This window comes from Lampris incognitus, chromosome 1 (assembly GCF_029633865.1).
Source record: "Lampris incognitus isolate fLamInc1 chromosome 1, fLamInc1.hap2, whole genome shotgun sequence".
In the NCBI taxonomy this organism is placed as follows: Eukaryota; Metazoa; Chordata; class Actinopteri; order Lampriformes; family Lampridae; genus Lampris; species Lampris incognitus.
Genome location: NC_079211.1, coordinates 33442874 through 33462078, shown reverse-complemented (window position 1 = coordinate 33462078; position 19205 = coordinate 33442874). Strand labels below are relative to the sequence as shown.

At 44.2% G+C, this 19205-nt stretch overlaps 1 protein-coding gene across 5 annotated transcripts in view; it reads left to right on the top strand.

Annotated features, from left to right (window-relative positions):
- Positions 1–19205, top strand: part of diaph2 (diaphanous-related formin 2) — a 621385-nt gene that overhangs the window by 132129 nt on the left and 470051 nt on the right. For all 5 annotated transcript variants that reach the window (XM_056275993.1, XM_056275983.1, XM_056276006.1 and 2 more), the window contains one exon: positions 11140–11279. In XM_056275993.1, the coding sequence (XP_056131968.1) occupies positions 11140–11279 (140 nt within the window). The remainder of the gene's footprint in view (positions 1–11139; positions 11280–19205) is intronic.

Below are 19205 nucleotides of genomic sequence, written 5' to 3'. Positions count from 1 at the left end.
CTCTACCCATGGTAGGTAGTCACTCCAGGTGGAGGGCTTGCTGTTACATACACAACGCAACGCTGTCTCCATGCTCTGGTTTGCCCTCTCGGTCTGACCATTTGTTTGGGGGTGGTAGCCCGAAGACAGACTTACTGTGGCTCCGATGCCTTTACAAAATGCACGCCACACTTGTGAGGTGAACTGAGGACCTCTATCGGAGACTACATCTGATGGCAGGCCATGAAGCCGGAAGACATGTTGCATCAAGAGGTCCGCGGTCTCAGCAGCCGAAGGAAGTTTGGGAAGGGCTATCAGATGGACGCCCTTGCTGAAACGGTCTATGACGGTGAGAACCACAGTGTTTCCCCGAGAAGGTGGTAGTCCGGAAACGAAATCCAAAGCCACGTGAGACCAGGGGCGGCTAGGAATAGGGAGTGGCTGCAACAGACCAGATGGCGCGTGGTGAGAGGCCTTGCTGCGGGCGCAAACAGTGCAGGCCGCTACAAAGCTCTTGACATCCTCCCGCATAGTTGGCCACCAGAAGCGCCGAGCGATGAACGACTGGGTACGACTAACTCCTGGGTGACAGGAGAAACGACTGCTATGACCCCACTGAAGAACTCGAGACCGAACAGCATCTGGGACGAAGAGGCGACGGGGTGGCACGTTACTCGGAGCGGGTTGAGCACGTTGGGCAGTGCGAACAGCCGACTCAAGACCAAAAGTGACCACACCGACCACTCTAGCCGTAGGGAGGATGGGTTCAGGCTCTTCAAACGCGCCTTCCTTCGGGTGTAGCCGAGACAGGATGTCAGCCTTTACGTTGCGTGTCCCAGGACGGTAAGTCAGAACATAGTTGAAACGACTAAGGAAGCCAGCCCACCGAGCCTGACGACTGTTGAGACGTTTGGCTGCCCTCAGGTGAGTCAAGTTCTTGTGGTCCGTCCAGATGAGAAACGGGTGCTCAGCGCCCTCGAGCCAGTGGCGCCATTCCTCCAGAGCAGCCACTACAGCCAGTAACTCCCGGTTTCCAACGTCATAATTCTGCTCGGCCGGCAGAAAAAGGCGCAAGGATGGAGTTTCTGGTCCTCAGCCGACCGCTGGGAGAGCACCCCCCCCTACGCCTGAATCCGAGGCATCAACCTCTACCACGAATTGTCTCTTGGGGTCAGGATGGAGCAGCACTGGGGCCGAGGTGAACCTTGTCTTGAGGACTTGGAAAGCAGAGCTGGCAGCAGGAGACCAGATGAAGGGTTTGGCTGGGGAGGTCAACGCAGTAAGCGGTTCTGCCAGCTGGCTGTAGTTGCGAATGAATCTCCGGTAGAAATTTGCGAACCCTAGAAAACTCTGCAGCTCCTTACGGTTGGTAGGTTCCGGCCAGTCCACCACTGTCTGGACCTTGCGGGGATCTGCTCTGGTCCGTCCCTTCTCTACGATGAATCCCAAGTAATCCACAGAGGGGGAGTGAAACAGGCACTTCTCCGCCTTGACGTAGAGTTGGTTCTGGAGGAGGCGCTCCAGTACCCTGCGAACATGCTGGACGTGTTCCTCAAGAGACTGGGAGAAAATGAGGATGTCGTCCAGGTAAACGACGACAAACACATCCAACATGTCACGGAGTACGTCGTTCATAAACGCCTGAAACACTGCTGGTGCGTTTGTGAGTCCGAACGGCATCACCAAGTACTCATAGTGGCCTCGGGGTGTTTTGAAGGCGGTCTTCCACTCATCGCCTTCCCTGATTCGCACGAGGTGGTAAGCGCTCCTCAGGTCTAGCTTGGTGAAGATGTTCGCCTGTGAGAGAGGCTCAAAAGTCGAACTCATAAGTGGAAGCGGGTACTTGTTCTTAATGGTGATTGCGTTCAGTTGCCGGTAGTCAATACAAGGTCGAAGTCCCCCGTCCTTCTTCTTCACAAAAAAGAACCCTGCAGCAACAGAGGAAGACGAGGGCTTGATGAGACCTGCAGCAAGGGACTCGGTGATGTACTCATCCATGGCCGCCTTCTCAGGGAGTGACAAGTTGTAGAGGCGGCTACTGGGAAGAGTAGCCCCAGGACGGAGATCAATGGCGCAATCATACGGGCGGTGAGGCGGGAGTGACTTAGCACGGGTCTTGCTAAATACCTCACCAAGGTCATGATACACAGGGGGCACGGAGGAGAGATCAGGAGGCAGGGGAGTAGGCGAGCTCAAAGGCGTAGCACTAGGAGCTGCACGAAGGCATTGGGCATGGCAAGTAGAGCCCCATCCAAGGACTGTGCCTGTGGACCAAGAGATGTGGGGTTCATGGTGTCTGAGCCAGGGGCGTCCCAAGATAACTGGATTAAGCGGGGAACGTATGATGTAAAATTGCATTGTCTCTGTGTGGTTACCTGCAACGGTGAGAGTAACGGGGACGGTCCGCTGTGTGATACAGGCTAATCTCCGGTCATCCAAGGCAAATGCATCAATGGGGGTCCCAAGAGACTCAAGGGGAATGTCTGCCTGCGAGGCAAAGTCAAGGTCCATAAAACTCTCATCTGCTCCGGAATCAATCAGGGCTCCAAGGGAAAGTCTCTGGCCCGCCCAGACTAAAGCAATAGGAACAAGAGGGCCGCGAGATTCGGACCCACGGGAGAAGGAAAGGCGGCTTACTAGGATCTCCCTTGGTCCTGGTAAGCCTAATCTTTTGGCCGTGAGGGACAGTCGCGGAGTCGGTGCCCCTTAAGACCACAGTACAGGCAAAGACCTGCCTTGAATCGGCTCTCCCGTTCAGCAGGAGTAAGTCTAGCACGTCCTACCTCCATCCGCTCTTCTACATCCCCAGGTGGCGTTGTCGCGAAAGAGTCAGAGGAGGGATTGGCCGGGGAAACGGGAACAGCGGTTCGGTCTGACGCAGAGGTAGTTCTGGGATTGAAGGAAGTTCCACGCAAGGCCCTCTCACGCTTTCTCTCCCGGATACGTCCATCAATGCGGATAGCGAGAGCAATGAGGTCATCCAGAGATGAGGGTTCTTCTCGGGTAGCAAGTTGATCCTTCACCGCCTCGCTCAATCCTCTACGAAAAGTGGCACGCAGGGCCTGGTCATTCCATCCGCTCTCAGCGGCAGCCAGGCAGAAGTCGACGGAGTAATCTGTGACGCTGGCGCCGCCCTGCTGGATGTTATTCAGTCGTGAGTCAGAATCCCGACCGCTTACCGGATGGTGGAAAACCTTACGTAGCTCTGCGACAAAGTCTCTATAAGAGTTACAGTAGCTGGCCCCCATGGACCAAGAAGACGTAGCCCACTGCGCTGCTCGACCACTGAGCAGGTTGGTCACGTAAGCGATCTTAACAGCATCACTGGAGAACACGGTGGGCTGGTGTGTGAAAACAAGCTCACACTGCATAATGAAGGTAGAGCAAGTTTCAAAGTTACCGTCAAATGGGCGTGGACTGGTAATGATGGTTCCACGGGGTAAATAAACAGGAACCGGAGGATCTACTGGAGCGGCGGCCACAGGGGGCGCACTTGCTGGCGGTACAGGCTGGTTCAGCTGCTGGTTGGCAAGAGCTGCTGAAATGGTCTGCAGTTGTTGCATGATCTCTGCCTGCTGACTCGCCATCGCCGCCTGCTGGACAGCTAAAGCTTCCACAGAAGCTTGCAGGGGTTGAACTTGAGACTGGAGACCCTGCACAGCAACCGAAGCCTCTTGTAATTGCTGGGAATGGGCGTTGGTAATCTGAATTTGTTTTACTAGGGCTGCTTGCACCGGATTGGCTGTGGGTGTGCCGTCTGCTGGCTGGGGTCGTCATGGCCAGTTCGTACTGTTAGGGTTTGCACCCGACCCCAAGAGCACAAACACAGAAGGCACAATATAGCGGGACCAACAGGCTAATTTATTGAAGAGAAAACTCAGGAAGTCCACTCTCACCAGGAAACGCGAAGTCCACCTTTAAGCCGGGAACCGTGGAGTCGCCCTTTAATCCGGGAACAGTGGAGTCGGCCCTTAATCCAGGCAGGAGGGGGGGGTAAACGGGAGGATACCAAAGGAGAACGGAAAATCACAGCAACGCTGGAGTGAAGAAATCCTCTTCGTAAACGGAAAGCAGCGCACAGGGGAAGGGGAGCAACGAGGAAGGTCCAACAGAGAAATCTCCAGGGAAGATCCAGGTAAGTAAACAAACTTCGATGAGCAGGACAAGCACAAGTACTCTCCCAGGGAACGGCACGAACTGGCAACAAGCTGAGAGTGACACAGCCAGATATAGGGAGGTGATTGCCAACAGGTGAGTGGAGGGGTAACGAGGAAACAGGCATCAGGTGGAGTTGGCAGAGCTCCGGGTACGCTTACACTGCAGAGCGGGTGTGGAGCGGGGAGACGTTGAGCCTTGGCCAAGGTTACACTGCAGAGCGGGTGTGGAGCGGCGAGACGTAACAGCATCTAATAAATGTCACTCACATGTGTATCATCTAATGGGAATAATAAAGACATTTGACTTGTAATTACAAAGGAGATATTTTTTTCGGGGTCTACAGCTGGTGGCTAATTCATTTCTACTATTCAAGGTGGACATATCAGGCCTGCAAATAATAAAATACTTTTCTGCGAAGCACAGGTTACATCTTTTGCTGCTAATTGAATATGCGTTGCGCTTTGCAAGGATTTTCCATGAAATAGAGTTATCAATATTCTTGTCTACCAATGACCAAATGTGTCAGCTCAAGGCCGTTGCATTTCTTGCATGTTCATTTCTGAAGCTACTCATATGGGCATGAAACCTAATTTTAAAAGGGCCCTCTGTTAATCCAACATAGTAAGTGTCCACATTGCAGTTGTCTTCTCTTGTCACCTGTGCCTGGTAGATGACTCCCTCTGTCTGGCATTTTCCTTCATATGTGTGTGTGTGTGTGTGTTTTATATTCTTTTCTTTTTTTGATAATAATGTGTGCTGTGACTGATATCTTTATTAAGCCTCTATTCTGCATGATTGCCTAACTAGAATCCCATGAAAATGGAAGAAAATACCCATTTTCATCCTCAAAAATGCCACCTTTCCCCTGAAGTATGGTTAAAATATCTGTCCATCTATCTCACTGCCAAATAAAATTGCTTTCTCTGCATCTAATCATAAAACATCATATTGGTATTATTTTGCCCGATTTTATGCAATATATGTATATATATATATATATAGGGGAAATCTCAAGTACAGAGAGGTTATGGGAACAAAGAAAACTTTGAAGTGAGAGAGGGTGAGTGATACATAGTGGTAGAGGTGAAAGATATAGACAGTAATGAGAAGTATTCTTACTTCTCCCCGTGGCCTGATAAGTGCCATCAGCCAGGCAAGAGTTAGGTCAAGCTTGCCACTGCCCTCTGCACTCACCCAGGGGTGCTTGTGTGAGGGCGCGATGAATGGCATGATTGTCAGTATGGATCGAGGAGAGAGGAAGGTGGAGGTGGGGCACCAAGAGGCTGGAAATAGATATATTGCGAAATCAAATAGTGAAAGGTAAGGCAGTCGGGCTGATAATTATGTGTAAGTGCAAACTCAGCTTGAACCCCCCCTGAAATCTTTACTTTCATTTCCTAGGCCGTCTGACCTCACTGAAAGGCTGGGATTGGTTAAAGTCAGAAAGTAGATGAGGGGTTCAGATTTTAATAACACCAGAAGTTCAAACAGAAATCTCATGTATTGACATGAGCACATTTAGTCATTGTTTACTTTAATGTCTGTGACATTTGGAAACTCTTTCTCAAAGTTTGTGTACTTGCTGCTGTAAGTGCTCAGCATTCAACATTGGCTATAAAAAAAGTTATTTTGCATTCATAAAGAAGTAAGCAACCCCCCTGCACCACTAGACCATTTACAAAATAAATGGTTCTGGTCATTATTGAACTAATCAGCCTGTTTGCTCAAATCATAGCTAACAAAAACATGGGTCTGTATCTTGCTGGTGTTATTGCGTTTTATCTTGTTTTTTGAGCTTCATTTTATCCCTTTGACTCCTTTCCTGCCTTGCAGGAGACCAGCAGGCCCCTCATCCCATCAGATAAATGAGCAAGCTTATTACTTCCCAAACTGCCTATTAGCACAGCTTGCATGGTGGGAGAGCTAAATGTCCTGGGATGAACATATCAAAGATTCCACCGAGCACACTGGCCTAGCACCGTGCTTTGAATCAATCCCCACCTTTAAACAGGCTAACTTTGATGCCAAAAATGATAAGTGTTTGGTGCATAATTGTCTTCCTCGTAACCTTGCTGTAACTTTTCAAACAGACACAGTCTGTTTGAACTCCTACCCTCTGGCAAGCGCCGTAGAGCAGTGTGCACCAACACCACCAGACACAGGAACAGTTTTTCCCACAGGCCATCTCTCTCATGAACACTTAACAGCATGGTGCAATAATGGACACTTAATATGTAAATATGACACTTTGTGAATAGCCCCCTCTCGTCAAGATGTCTCACTTACATATCTCTGACATGCACTACTTCTCTTTAAATCAGATGTGCAATACAAAGGTACAATTGCAAATACCTACACAAATGCTGTATACCGGTTATACATTATTATTATAGTAACATAAGTATAATATAGTATGTGATTTTATAATTATATATATATATATATATATACACTACCGTTCAAAAGTTTGGGATCACCCAAACAATTTTGTGTTTTCCATGAAAAGTCACACTTATTCACCACCATATGTTGTGAAATGAATAGAAAATAGAGTCAAGACATTGACAAGGTTAGAAATAATGATTTGTATTTGAAATAAGATTTTTTTACATCAAACTTTGCTTTCGTCAAAGAATCCTCCATTTGCAGCAATTACAGCATTGCAGATCTTTGGCATTCTAGCTGTTAATTTGTTGAGGTAATCTGGAGAAATTGCACCCCACGCTTCCAGAAGCAGCTCCCACAAGTTGGATTGGTTGGATGGGCACTTCTTTGAGCAGATTGAGTTTCTGGAGCATCACATTTGTGGGGTCAATTAAACGCTCAAAATGGCCAGAAAAAGAGAACTTTCATCTGAAACTCGACAGTCTATTCTTGTTCTTAGAAATGAAGGCTATTCCATGCGAGAAATTGCTAAGAAATTGAAGATTTCCTACCCCGGTGTGTACTACTCCCTTCAGAGGACAGCACAAACAGGCTCTAACCAGAGTAGAAAAAGAAGTGGGAGGCCGCGTTGCACAACTGAGCAAGAAGATAAGTACATTAGAGTCTCTAGTTTGAGAAACAGACGCCTCACAGGTCCCCAACTGGCATCTTCATTAAATAGTACCTGTTAGAGCCTGTTTGTGCTGTCCTCTGAAGGGAGTAGTACACACCGGTGTAGGAAATCTTCAATTTCTTAGCAATTTCTCGCATGGAATAGACTTCATTTCTAAGAACAAGAATAGACTGTCGAGTTTCAGATGAAAGTTCTCTTTTTCTGGCCATTTTGAGCGTTTAATTGACCCCACAAATGTGATGCTCCAGAAACTCAATCTGCTCAAAGAAGTGCCCATCCAACCAATCCAACTTGTGGGAGCTGCTTCTGGAAGCGTGGGGTGCAATTTCTCCAGATTACCTCAACAAATTAACAGCTAGAATGCCAAAGGTCTGCAATGCTGTAATTGCTGCAAATGGAGGATTCTTTGACGAAAGCAAAGTTTGATGTAAAAAAAATCTTATTTCAAATACAAATCATTATTTCTAACCTTGTCAATGTCTTGACTCTATTTTCTATTCATTTCACAACATATGGTGGTGAATAAGTGTGACTTTTCATGGAAAACACGAAATTGTTTGGGTGATCCCAAACTTTTGAACGGTAGTGTATATATAATCCAAAGACATGTAGATCAGGTGAATGAGACTTAGTAAATTGTCTCTAGGTGTGTGTGTGTGTGTGTGTGTGTGTGTGTGTGTTGGCCCTGAGATGGATTGGCGACCTGTCCAGGGTGTGTCCCGCCTGCCGCCCTATGACTGCTGGGCTAGGCTCCAGCTTCCCGTGACCCTAATTAGGATAAGCGGCTTGGAAAATGGATGGATGGGTGGATAATATATAAATATATAGTTTATAATATAAAGTATATAATATATAAGGATAATGAGTTGTAAATTATTCAGCCATAACAGCACTGTGACATACCTTGTTGTGCATGCATGCATGCTGACCTCCACTATTCTATTTATTATTCCTATTTTTTTCCTTTTTGTTGCCTTTCTTTTTTTGTTTTGTTTTTCAGTGATACATGTAAGTCCTAGAAGCTAATGTTATCCAGAGTCAAATTCCTTGTATGCATAAGCACATTTGGCCAATAAAGTCAACTCTGATACCGATTCTGACATCTAGTAATATATGCAAATAGAGACTTTTGACACTGGGTTAGTGCAAATCGTCCTGTCTCACAGAAACAAAATGGATAAAAGGTGCAAAAAGAATTCAGGTCCTCAAGTCAGATGTCATGTAGTACTGGTGATACAAGCTGATATGAGTTACGTTGTTACTGTTTGCATATTACTATTTAACCTGCTCTGAGATCAGGAAATGTGCTCGGCCTATAGGAGGATGTTTGAAATGTTACATTCAAGTTTGAATACAAATACTATAGGCAATATTTAAAGTATGGCAGTATGACGTGACTGCAGAGACACTGTTTGATGCCTACTATAGATTGACTGCTCATTTAGGTTGTAACCAGTCTTTAGCTCCACTACACATTTGACTCTTCATTTCCTGTGTGTGTGTGTGTGTGTGTGTGTGTGTGTGTGTGTGTCTCAGCGTAGTGACATGTTCCTAGAGCTTCTTCCCAGAGATTATACACAGGAATCCATTTAACACGTGTATGAGCTGCCTGTTTTGGGTTTTGGGCAAGCATTTAGAGGGAGTGCTTGGCAGTTAGCCTTAGTGAATCTCACCCTTTGGGGAGGACCCCTATGTTCATCACAACTTGGCTGAGTGAAAGAAAGGAAATTGTGCAAACACATCTCAAAACCTTTCCATCACTAGCTCTCTGATATACACTACCGTTCAAAAGTTTGGGATCACCCAAACAATTTTGTGTTTTCCATGAAAAGTCACACTTATTCACCACCATATGTTGTGAAATGAATAGAAAATAGAGTCAAGACATTGACAAGGTTAGAAATAATGATTTGTATTTGAAATAAGATTTTTTTTACATCAAACTTTGCTTTCGTCAAAGAATCCTCCATTTGCAGCAATTACAGCATTGCAGACCTTTGGCATTCTAGCTGTTAATTTGTTGAGGTAATCTGGAGAAATTGCACCCCACGCTTCCAGAAGCAGCTCCCACAAGTTGGATTGGTTGGATGGGCACTTCTTTGAGCAGATTGAGTTTCTGGAGCATCACATTTGTGGGGTCAATTAAACGCTCAAAATGGCCAGAAAAAGAGAACTTTCATCTGAAACTCGACAGTCTATTCTTGTTCTTAGAAATGAAGGCTATTCCATGCGAGAAATTGCTAAGAAATTGAAGATTTCCTACACCGGTGTGTACTACTCCCTTCAGAGGACAGCACAAACAGGCTCTAACCAGAGTAGAAAAAGAAGTGGGAGGCCGCGTTGCACAACTGAGCAAGAAGATAAGTACATTAGAGTCTCTAGTTTGAGAAACAGACGCCTCACAGGTCCCCAACTGGCATCTTCATTAAATAGTACCTGTTAGAGCCTGTTTGTGCTGTCCTCTGAAGGGAGTAGTACACACCGGTGTAGGAAATCTTCAATTTCTTAGCAATTTCTCGCATGGAATAGCCTTCATTTCTAAGAACAAGAATAGACTGTCGAGTTTCAGATGAAAGTTCTCTTTTTCTGGCCATTTTGAGCGTTTAATTGACCCCACAAATGTGATGCTCCAGAAACTCAATCTGCTCAAAGAAGTGCCCATCCAACCAATCCAACTTGTGGGAGCTGCTTCTGGAAGCGTGGGGTGCAATTTCTCCAGATTACCTCAACAAATTAACAGCTAGAATGCCAAAGGTCTGCAATGCTGTAATTGCTGCAAATGGAGGATTCTTTGACGAAAGCAAAGTTTGATGTAAAAAAAATCTTATTTCAAATACAAATCATTATTTCTAACCTTGTCAATGTCTTGACTCTATTTTCTATTCATTTCACAACATATGGTGGTGAATAAGTGTGACTTTTCATGGAAAACACGAAATTGTTTGGGTGATCCCAAACTTTTGAACGGTAGTGTATATATATATATATATATATATATATATATAGTATATATATATTTTTTTTCTTCTTCCTTTTTTCCTCCAATATCCCCAGGAGACTGTTCATATTAAGTTCTCTGCTGAAAAGCGCTATATAAAATACAACTTGATTGATTGATTGATCTTTTAGGAGATCAAACAACTGCACCTAAGATTATGCACCTAAGCATGAAGTAGATAGGCTATTGTTACTGAATAATAGAAAAATTGGCAGCACAGTGGTTAGCGTGGTCACCTCACAGCAAGAAGGTCCTGGGTTCCAGCCCCGGGGTAGTCGAACCTTGGGGGTCATCCTGGGTTGTCTTCTGTGTAGAGTTTGCATGTTCTCCCCGTGTCTGCGTGGGTTTCCTCCAGGTGCTCCGGTTTCCTCCCACAGTCCAAAGACATGTAGGTCAGGTGACTTGGCCATACTAAATTATCCCTAGGTGTGTGTGTGTGTCTGTCTGTCTGTCTGTGTGTGTGTCTGTGTGTGTGTCTGTGTGTGTGTGAACCCTGTGATGGACTGGCGGCCTGTCCAGGGTGTCTCCCCGCCCGCCGCCCAATGACTGCTGGGATAGGCTCCAGCGTCCCATGACCCTGAGAGCAGGATAAGCGGTTTAGATAATGGATGAATAATGGAAAAATTGACTTAATGACATTGTTGCATGTAATTCATCTTGTCAAAACAAAAGGTTGGATATATCACATAGACTACTGGGGTTTTCATGACATGCTTTTTTTGGGAAACCGTCTAATTTTTTTTTTAATGAGGACTTATTAGCAATTATATGTAAAAGATAAAGCTCTGTTCTTTAGATTTTCCAGTCTGTTATCATTTCTGGACTTGCATTGTTTAGCAGAATTACATTTTAGTTGGCTCTTTGTCAAGGGTTTTCTTGACATTCAGGCTGCTGAAATATAAGAAACCACTAATTGTGCTTTTGGTGCCTTGCTTTGTTTTTGCAGGGTGGGCTGAGGAACAGCAAGCACGAGTGTACCCTCTCATCCCAGGAGTATGTCCATGAGCTGCGCTCAGGCATCACGGAGGACAAGCTGCTTAATTGCCTGGAGTCCCTGCGAGTGTCTCTCACTAGTAACCCTGTCAGGTCAGTCACCCCCTCCCCTCACGCTCCCAACCAACTCACCCAGGAGCACTGTCAAATTAGCTAAATTGTGTTGTTTCCCATTTTAACATACCTTGAGCCCCCATGGGCAGTAATTTCCACACTAGTAAATTCAGATAGCATCAGATTGTCAATCACAGTCAATTACACTAAGCTTTGTTTTCTAAAAAAAATGTCTTAACGCTTTGCCACTTCTTACATTGTTTTGTGGTGCAAATTGGCAGATCTCAGTCCATCTGGCACCTGACAGATGTGAAAGTGTGGTTTTACTTGCAAGTGGTATTTGTAAATACTGCTTGGCTCATGAATCACTCACAAGGGTTTTTCATTTTATATTGTGTTTTCCACACTGTCACAACCCCAATTAGCTTTGTTCACTTGCAATCAACCGAGCCAAGTAAAGCTTGCTTTGGTTAAGTTCGACCTGTGGTCTTTATTTACCTATGAGAGTCATATATGCAGGATTTAATTCCACCTAACACTACTTCAGCCACTGGCTAAGTGTTTGATTAGAATAAAGCCTACATACAAATTGCCCTTGATCACTGAATTAGACTTAATGAAGCAGCGTTAAACACTTGTACCTCATCCTACATGGACTTTCATACACTTCCTGTCATTTTACTCATCTCTCAATCTGTTTGCTTCTAGAGGAAATACAAGCTTGATTTTGCTTCACAAACTTATTTTCTGAAAGTTCCTCTAGATGTCATCCACTTTATCTAATCAGAGCAAGTTGTGTCTGCTGGACACCATCTTATTTCTAATTGGGCGTACGCATGTCAGCAGACCTCATGAGGCCCGTCCCATGTGGAGTGATGGGCTTGGTTAAACAAGAATGGCCTATAGCATTGGCTGTTAAACGAGCATAGCCAATGGTGTAGCAGACCAAACGAGTCCAAGCTTATAGTCACTGGGAGCAAGTCTTGTCATCCCTCACCACTCTATCAATTAGGCTCTAGTAGATAGGAAGTCCAGTTTTCCACATCAGAAAGTCAGCCATTCTCTGAGACCTTAATAAGCACACAGCTCTCACCCATAGATATCAACCATGTCATGCGTAACACCCAAACCTACCCCCTCTGAAGCCACCAGCCCTACACTTACTTTTTTTTAATCTGTTTTAACTTACATAAAACTGTACTTATTAATTTTTTTTCTTTTTCAAAAACACAGACATTTGCTATTGAGATTTGATTGGCTCCTCAATCATTATAAACCATCGTTGATTTTTTTGGTGACTTCTCCTTTCTCGGTGCTAATCTTCTCAGCTTTCCCTCTTGTAAATAGGACCTTCAAGTTTAATTTGGTCCCAGTAGTGTAAAGAAACCCTCAGTGACAGCAGATCCTCTCAATTATTTACCAGCCTACTGTTGGAGAGATGTTTCTTAATGGGAATCAATGAATGGTGCATATAAAGTGGTCATCAGTTGAATGGCAGAAATGCTTTTATGTCGACCCTGGGTGCAGCAAAAGGACCTGCCAGCACCTCCCCAGTGAGACTTTTATTTGATCCTCATGATACTACCAGCATTATGCCGGCATCTTAACCACTTTGAAAGAGAGGAAACAAAGGACAGCTAATGGGCTTTGGTAAGGTCTCACTAGAATTACCTTTCACATCCAGCACCAAAATAGACAAGTACACAGAATATATGAGATAGAGAGTGAGAGAGACAGAGCGAGAGAGGGCAAGAGAGAGAGAGATCTGAAAATATATAGAAACTGTGCAGATAGAATTCAAGCTTATTTATTTGGCTTTATTTGATCAGCAGCCTGCTGTTTTCTCAGGTCTGTCTTTGCATGGTTGAGCCATTGTCCATCTGTTCATTAATCAAGGCAGACAAGTTTAAATTGCAAGTAAATAAATAGGAAATTAAATAAATCTTCCCCTGAGGGATTGCAGCGCTATGAAGTCAGCCATCACTTAGCTGTGGGAAGTCAAGTCAGCCTTTCCACCCAGAAAGGCCAGCCGGTGCCGAGGGGATGCAGGGGAGGCCAGGCCTGCCCTCTGGGTGATTTGACGTGGCTGAACTTTTGACCATCGTCTAAGGAAGCAGCGCTCTAGGGGAGAATAGGCTCCCATAGAAGGCCAGTTCTAGCCAGGGAGAAAGGCACCTTGGGTATTCCAACTGAGGTGCATCGGGGAAGAGAGAGAGGACCAACACCACCCCTCCGGCTCATCTTCACGCCTCTCATTATTTTTCTGCTTGGGAGGGGACTGATTATTTTTATGAAGCGTGTATAAGGTTACTCCCAATTAATACGAATGCACTTAATTTTCATGGATCACAACACACAGGACATGCAAGTGTGGCTGACTAGAGCTTTCGACTCCACTATGTTAATGTAACCTTTGTGTGGCATCTTACAGAATACTTGAAATAAAGTCTGAAAAGACTTCATCAAATGGGGAATAATGATCAGCTGACCCTCTTTTGAAGAAGCGATTCCATTTTGAGTTTTGTCAAGGATTTTACTCAACCATATTTCACCCACAAGGTTAAAATGAAGCAATTTAAAGACTGAAAAAACCATACTATCCATACCACGCTCTAATCACTAATTAATGCAATATATTTTTCATTGCAGAGACAACTTTCCTTTGCAGCAAAAATGCAAATCATTGTGCTGCAAAGCCAAGGGCTGATTACTTATCAGTGCTGTGCTTCTCCCTCTGTTGACTAGGCAAGACAAACTTTCTATCAGTGATTGTCCTCAGTTTGTTCATCATTTGGATGCCTTAAGCACTGAGTTGTAATACCAGAAAGGAGAGAGAGACAGAAAAAAAGGACATTAGCAGAGAGGAGAGGGCAGAATGGTAGCAGAAAATACAGCACCTGAAAATTAGATTTTCTGCCATTTATTGACATTGTTTTATCAGCCATTATGACCTTCATGGCATCTGTGATCAAAAATCTTGTGGGTTACATTTAAATATTACTTGCAATACATCTTCTCCTGCATGCAGTCTAACTTTACTTATTTTAATTACTTTTCTCCTTGAATTGTCTTTTTTTTTCTCAGGCAGTAAGATAAATTCGTATCGGACAGTGCAATGATGATCCAAGAAAAATCAATGCAACATGAATATTTGGCAGATAAAAAATGGCCCCAGTCCCGACAACTCTAGGCAATCATAAATCATTTCAGACGATGCATCCATACCTTCTTCCAATTCTGTGTTCTCAGATGATGAAGCGACTTTGGACACTCATGAAGTGATTTTAAGTATCGTCGTTGAGGAAATGCTCCTTTGCCCCATCAGGCAAACTTTAGTCAGTGGACGAAGATGGAAGTCAAATCATAAAAGTGTTTCGGTTGTTTACAGTGAATGCTTACTGTGGCTTTGTGCTGCTCCTGTGATGTTTGGGCAAGCAGCTAATTTCCTCCCAGCAGCCTGTGTTTGCCTAATAGCTTAATTGGCTTTGCTGCACACCTGTTTGGCAGCACAGGTGGCCACAGGGCTATTGTGGTAGGACCTCATCTCCCAGGCCGTCCCACACAGGTGTATGGCATGCCACTTTTGCAGATCTAGCCACAGATGGCATTGCCTGGAGCATCCGCTGCTTTCTACACTCTCCCCCTCAGCTGCCAGTTTTTTTTCCTTTTCTTTCTCTTTGCTTCTCTCACTTTGTGTAAAAAAACAAAAATAAAAAACTAGCCAATTATTCATCCTCTACTTCATTCTCATTTTAGTTCTGTCATTTGGACATTTTTGTCTTCATTTATACGTGTCAGACTGACTAGCCACTTACGAAGAGTCCCATTTCATTAATTCCTTAATCCGCTGACTTGAAGTGAGATGCCAACTTACAGATAATTACAGCCTTCTTATTTTCACATTTAGGGAGGGAGAAATTCTGCAGTTCACTTTCTCAACTTTAATTTCACTTTCTGCCACGCTCTTGATTTTTGTATGTGTGAAAAGCACCATATAAAACTGTGTGGGGATTCGAAAGCTCATTTTAGATCTTTCTTCACACCCGCTTAGACACTAACTCCACGGTTCTCCTCCATGCACGTTTTAGAAAATTTTATATTGCCTTTATAATCTGTACTCCAAGCATTCACTTACATGACAGTTTGAAAATCTTGCTGTGAAGCAGTGCGATTAGAATTCACTTATTTTGATCTACCTGAGCCACAGCTCCATTTATACCCTTTCCAAAAAGAAAAAAGAAAAGAGGATGGTTTTGCTGTTATGGGCAGCTAAGCACACATTGAAAGTCCTAGCATATGAGTTCCCATGTTAAGCCCTCAGTATTACAATATGACTCTGGTGAAATCCCAGTTGTGACATCCATATTAGATGTGCTAGCTCTTAGCTTCCCAATATGTATTCCAATAAAAACTGAACGCCTCACTTTTCATTATGTTGGATTTTCACACCACAGTTGAGTCATTTTCTCAGGGTTGGGGGGTTCTTGTGGGGTATTTTAGTGGATTTTGGCGAGATTTGCTGACACTCAGAGTTTCTTTGGGTCTGGATCATAAAGACGTGCATTGTTATGATGGTCTTACTGCCTAGCTGCACAGGCTGTTTCTGAGTCTGTCGGTGTCACCAGGTTTCCCCAGTTCAGTGCTTGTGGCTGACTGCTGGTTGTAATGTGGAGCTCTAGTAATGAGCTTATTATGTGCTTTGAAGTTATGGTGCTTGATAACAGAGTAAGACACAGGGAAACAATTAAATGGCCGTCAAGTATAATTGAGATGCAGCCCCGTAAATCTCTTAAAAGGACTTCAAAGACCAAGATTTCACCGCTCATAATCACTGTGTGCTCTTCGACAACGGAGCAATCACTGACTAAGATGACAAAATTTGGTTTGTTAGAGATATCAGATTTTGTATAATTAAATTGAAACTCCAACTCTGCGTATGATTGTACAGCTAGAAATTCACCATGAGGTCGTGTGAGTTTACGTTCTTTGTTTCGTTTTCTCTGGAAGGACACTTGCTCGGCCTTGTGTCAGAAACATCTACAAGCACAGTCTAGTGAGAGCACCAACTTTTAAGAGTTTTAGACCTGTGATTCTGACTTTGATTTTTTAAAAAAATCTTTTTTAATGGCATTCCATTATTATTTTTCTTGTGCCTTTCTTTTTTACTCTACCTGTGGCTTCCCGGGACCAGCGTCGGCCCGACAACTAATTAGCATCAACAAAAAAAAAAAGATGACATCCATCAACACCTGTGACATGTACTCTGCCCCAGATTACTGCCATCTAGCTAAACCAAGTACAAACATCTGAGCATCTCACTGGATATTTCTGCTCCCTTTGGTTCGTGCTGAGTGACAGCTCGGGCCAGAGGTCTTGCCTGGCACAAGCACAAAGTGTGGATAGTGCTGGGCGAGAGAGACTACCCTGGACCTTGAAGGGCCTGGCTTTCGGAGTGCTAATGTAATGAGGAGTCAACACGGCTTGATGAATGATGCTTGAGAGAGACTTTAGGAAGACAGTGAGGTGCCAGCCCTGTCGGCTAGAGATTCTTTATAGTGATGGGAAACTGTTTCAACTCTGTCGGTTCTGATGTGGAAATCGCCGCCTGTCTCGGTGAATCATCCATAATTGATCTTCTGTATTCACGCTGTGATCCTGCATGGTACTTTGCACAGCTAAATCAGATTTCACGTCAACCTGAAAATGTGAAATATGACATTGTAAAACCTGGTGTCCTTAGTGGAAGCCACAGAGAAGGCCTCCGAGGGTTTTTTTTTGTTGCTTTTTTTCCCCTGTATACAAAGATGACAAACTCATAAAGGAAGTATGAGTACAGAAATACCAAGTTTCTTAGACACTGACTTAAGCAGGGTATTACAGTTACAGATCATTTCCCAGACTTGAAAATATGGTGACTATGAACAAAGAAGTGGGGGGAAAAAAAAGAAAAAAAGTTTGTGAAAAAGCGGTTGTTTGATTGCCCACTATGCTGATCAAGTCCAGAACGAAATAAGAGAGATAAAAATACGTATCCAGATATACGAGAGAAATATACGTATCCTCTTTTCTTCTTCTTTCCTTTCATGCTGCACTATGGGACTGTCCACTGTAGATTCCTTGTGTTAATACAAACAATCTTCAGCTACCTTTTGGGCCTCAGATCAGCTTTCTGTCTTCTGTCACTTGGGACACGCATCCACCCATTCATCCATTATCCAAACCGCTTATCCTGCTCTCAGGGTCGTGGGGATGCTGGAGCCTATCCCAGCAGTCATTGGGCGGCAGGCAGGGAGGCACCCTGGACAGGCCCTCGTGTCTGGGACAAGCAATTAAGACAGAAATGTTTGTTATTCCTATTTTCATAATTTTGTATAATGTATATGGAGATTGATCGGCCTGGGGTGCTATGCTTTACTGGGATTCCTCTAAATTGACAAAAATGCTTGTCTCAGATAAGCTCCCTATCTAGTTTGATCTGTTCATTTTTATTTGCATATATAACAAATGTGCCAGCACCGCGGTGCAGTGGTTAGCGCGGTTGCCTCACAGCAAGGTCCTGAGTTCGAGCTCCGGGTAGTCCAACCTTGGGTGTCATCCCGGGGTGTCCTGTGTGGAGTTTGCATGTTCTCCCCGTGTCTGCGTGGGTTTGCTCCGGTTTCCTCCCACAGTCCAAAGACATGTAGGTCAGGTGAATCAGCCACACTAATTGTCCCTAGGTGTAAATGTGTCAGCCCGGTGATAGCCTGGCGACCTGTCCAGGATGTCTCCCCGCCTGCCGCCCAATGACTGCTGGGATAGGCTCCAGCATGAGTAGGATAAGCGGTTTGGATAACGGATGGATGTATATATAACAAATGTGCAAAATGTTTAAATGGATTCATTCACCACTAATCCTGTTTCACCCAGAAGCTTTTTTTAAATGTTAAATTTTTAGTGAAAGGGTTAGGGTTGTAGGTTTATAGCATTATAACATACTGTAGGTCTTTCCAGTGTTTTTTTTTTTTTTCTCAGAAGAGAAAAAGTTAACCAGCATCCATCCCTCATGTGACTGACTTCATAGTTGACTTTCCCTCAGAGGCAGTAAAAGCGATTTTGGAGACATGAATGTCCTCCGTGGCTGGGTATATTTTAAGGCCGACAACCATTTCATTTTATGACACCATCTGTTAACCTCAAAGCTAGCCGCTTCTGTGAGGGCCCCGGAGCGAGACATATATAATGCAGAAACATGTGATTCGAATTCCATATTGATTTAGCTGAAAATTATCATGCGTAGGTACATGGAGAGCTGTCATTTTAATATCGCACAATTCACGGAACAACCTTGTCATTGCCACCTTTTTGTTCTTAATTTCATTTTCCTGCTGAACTGTTAAAAACAGCTGATACTGCATTTTGGTGAGTGCCATGCATTGCATCTCATTCAGGCCAATATTCCTCATGCTAATTATTCAATATGGTACACAGGGTTCAGACAAGATTCTTAGGATTTAAGAGTTAGACGCTGCCAAAAAGTTGTGCCAAATTTAAGTCTGCTTAACTGTGTGAGCATGACTTTTAGAGTTACTTCTGTTTTGCTGGTATTTGGGTCATCACAGATAAGCCCACATGACCTGACCCACTTATTTTTATTTATTTATTTATCTCATAGGATGGTACGTCATAGGACTGTAGACACCCATATGCCTCCCAAGTCCTTGTCCGTGACTCACTCGGAGCACCGGTTCCAGCAAGACAAAGAGATTGTGTTCTGTGTACAGATACAAATTAATCCCAAAGTTGATCCATGGTAATCAGATTTCATTTAATCAACAGGCTCGTTAATGTGGGTTGTCTTCTATTTGTAAGTAACAGTCAACATGACACACATTTAAACCTGGTATTAACTCATGACCTGTAACTGTTTTGATGGAAAACACTTGCAACCTGTTAATGTAAAAAGTACGTCAGTTATCCCGTTCTGGA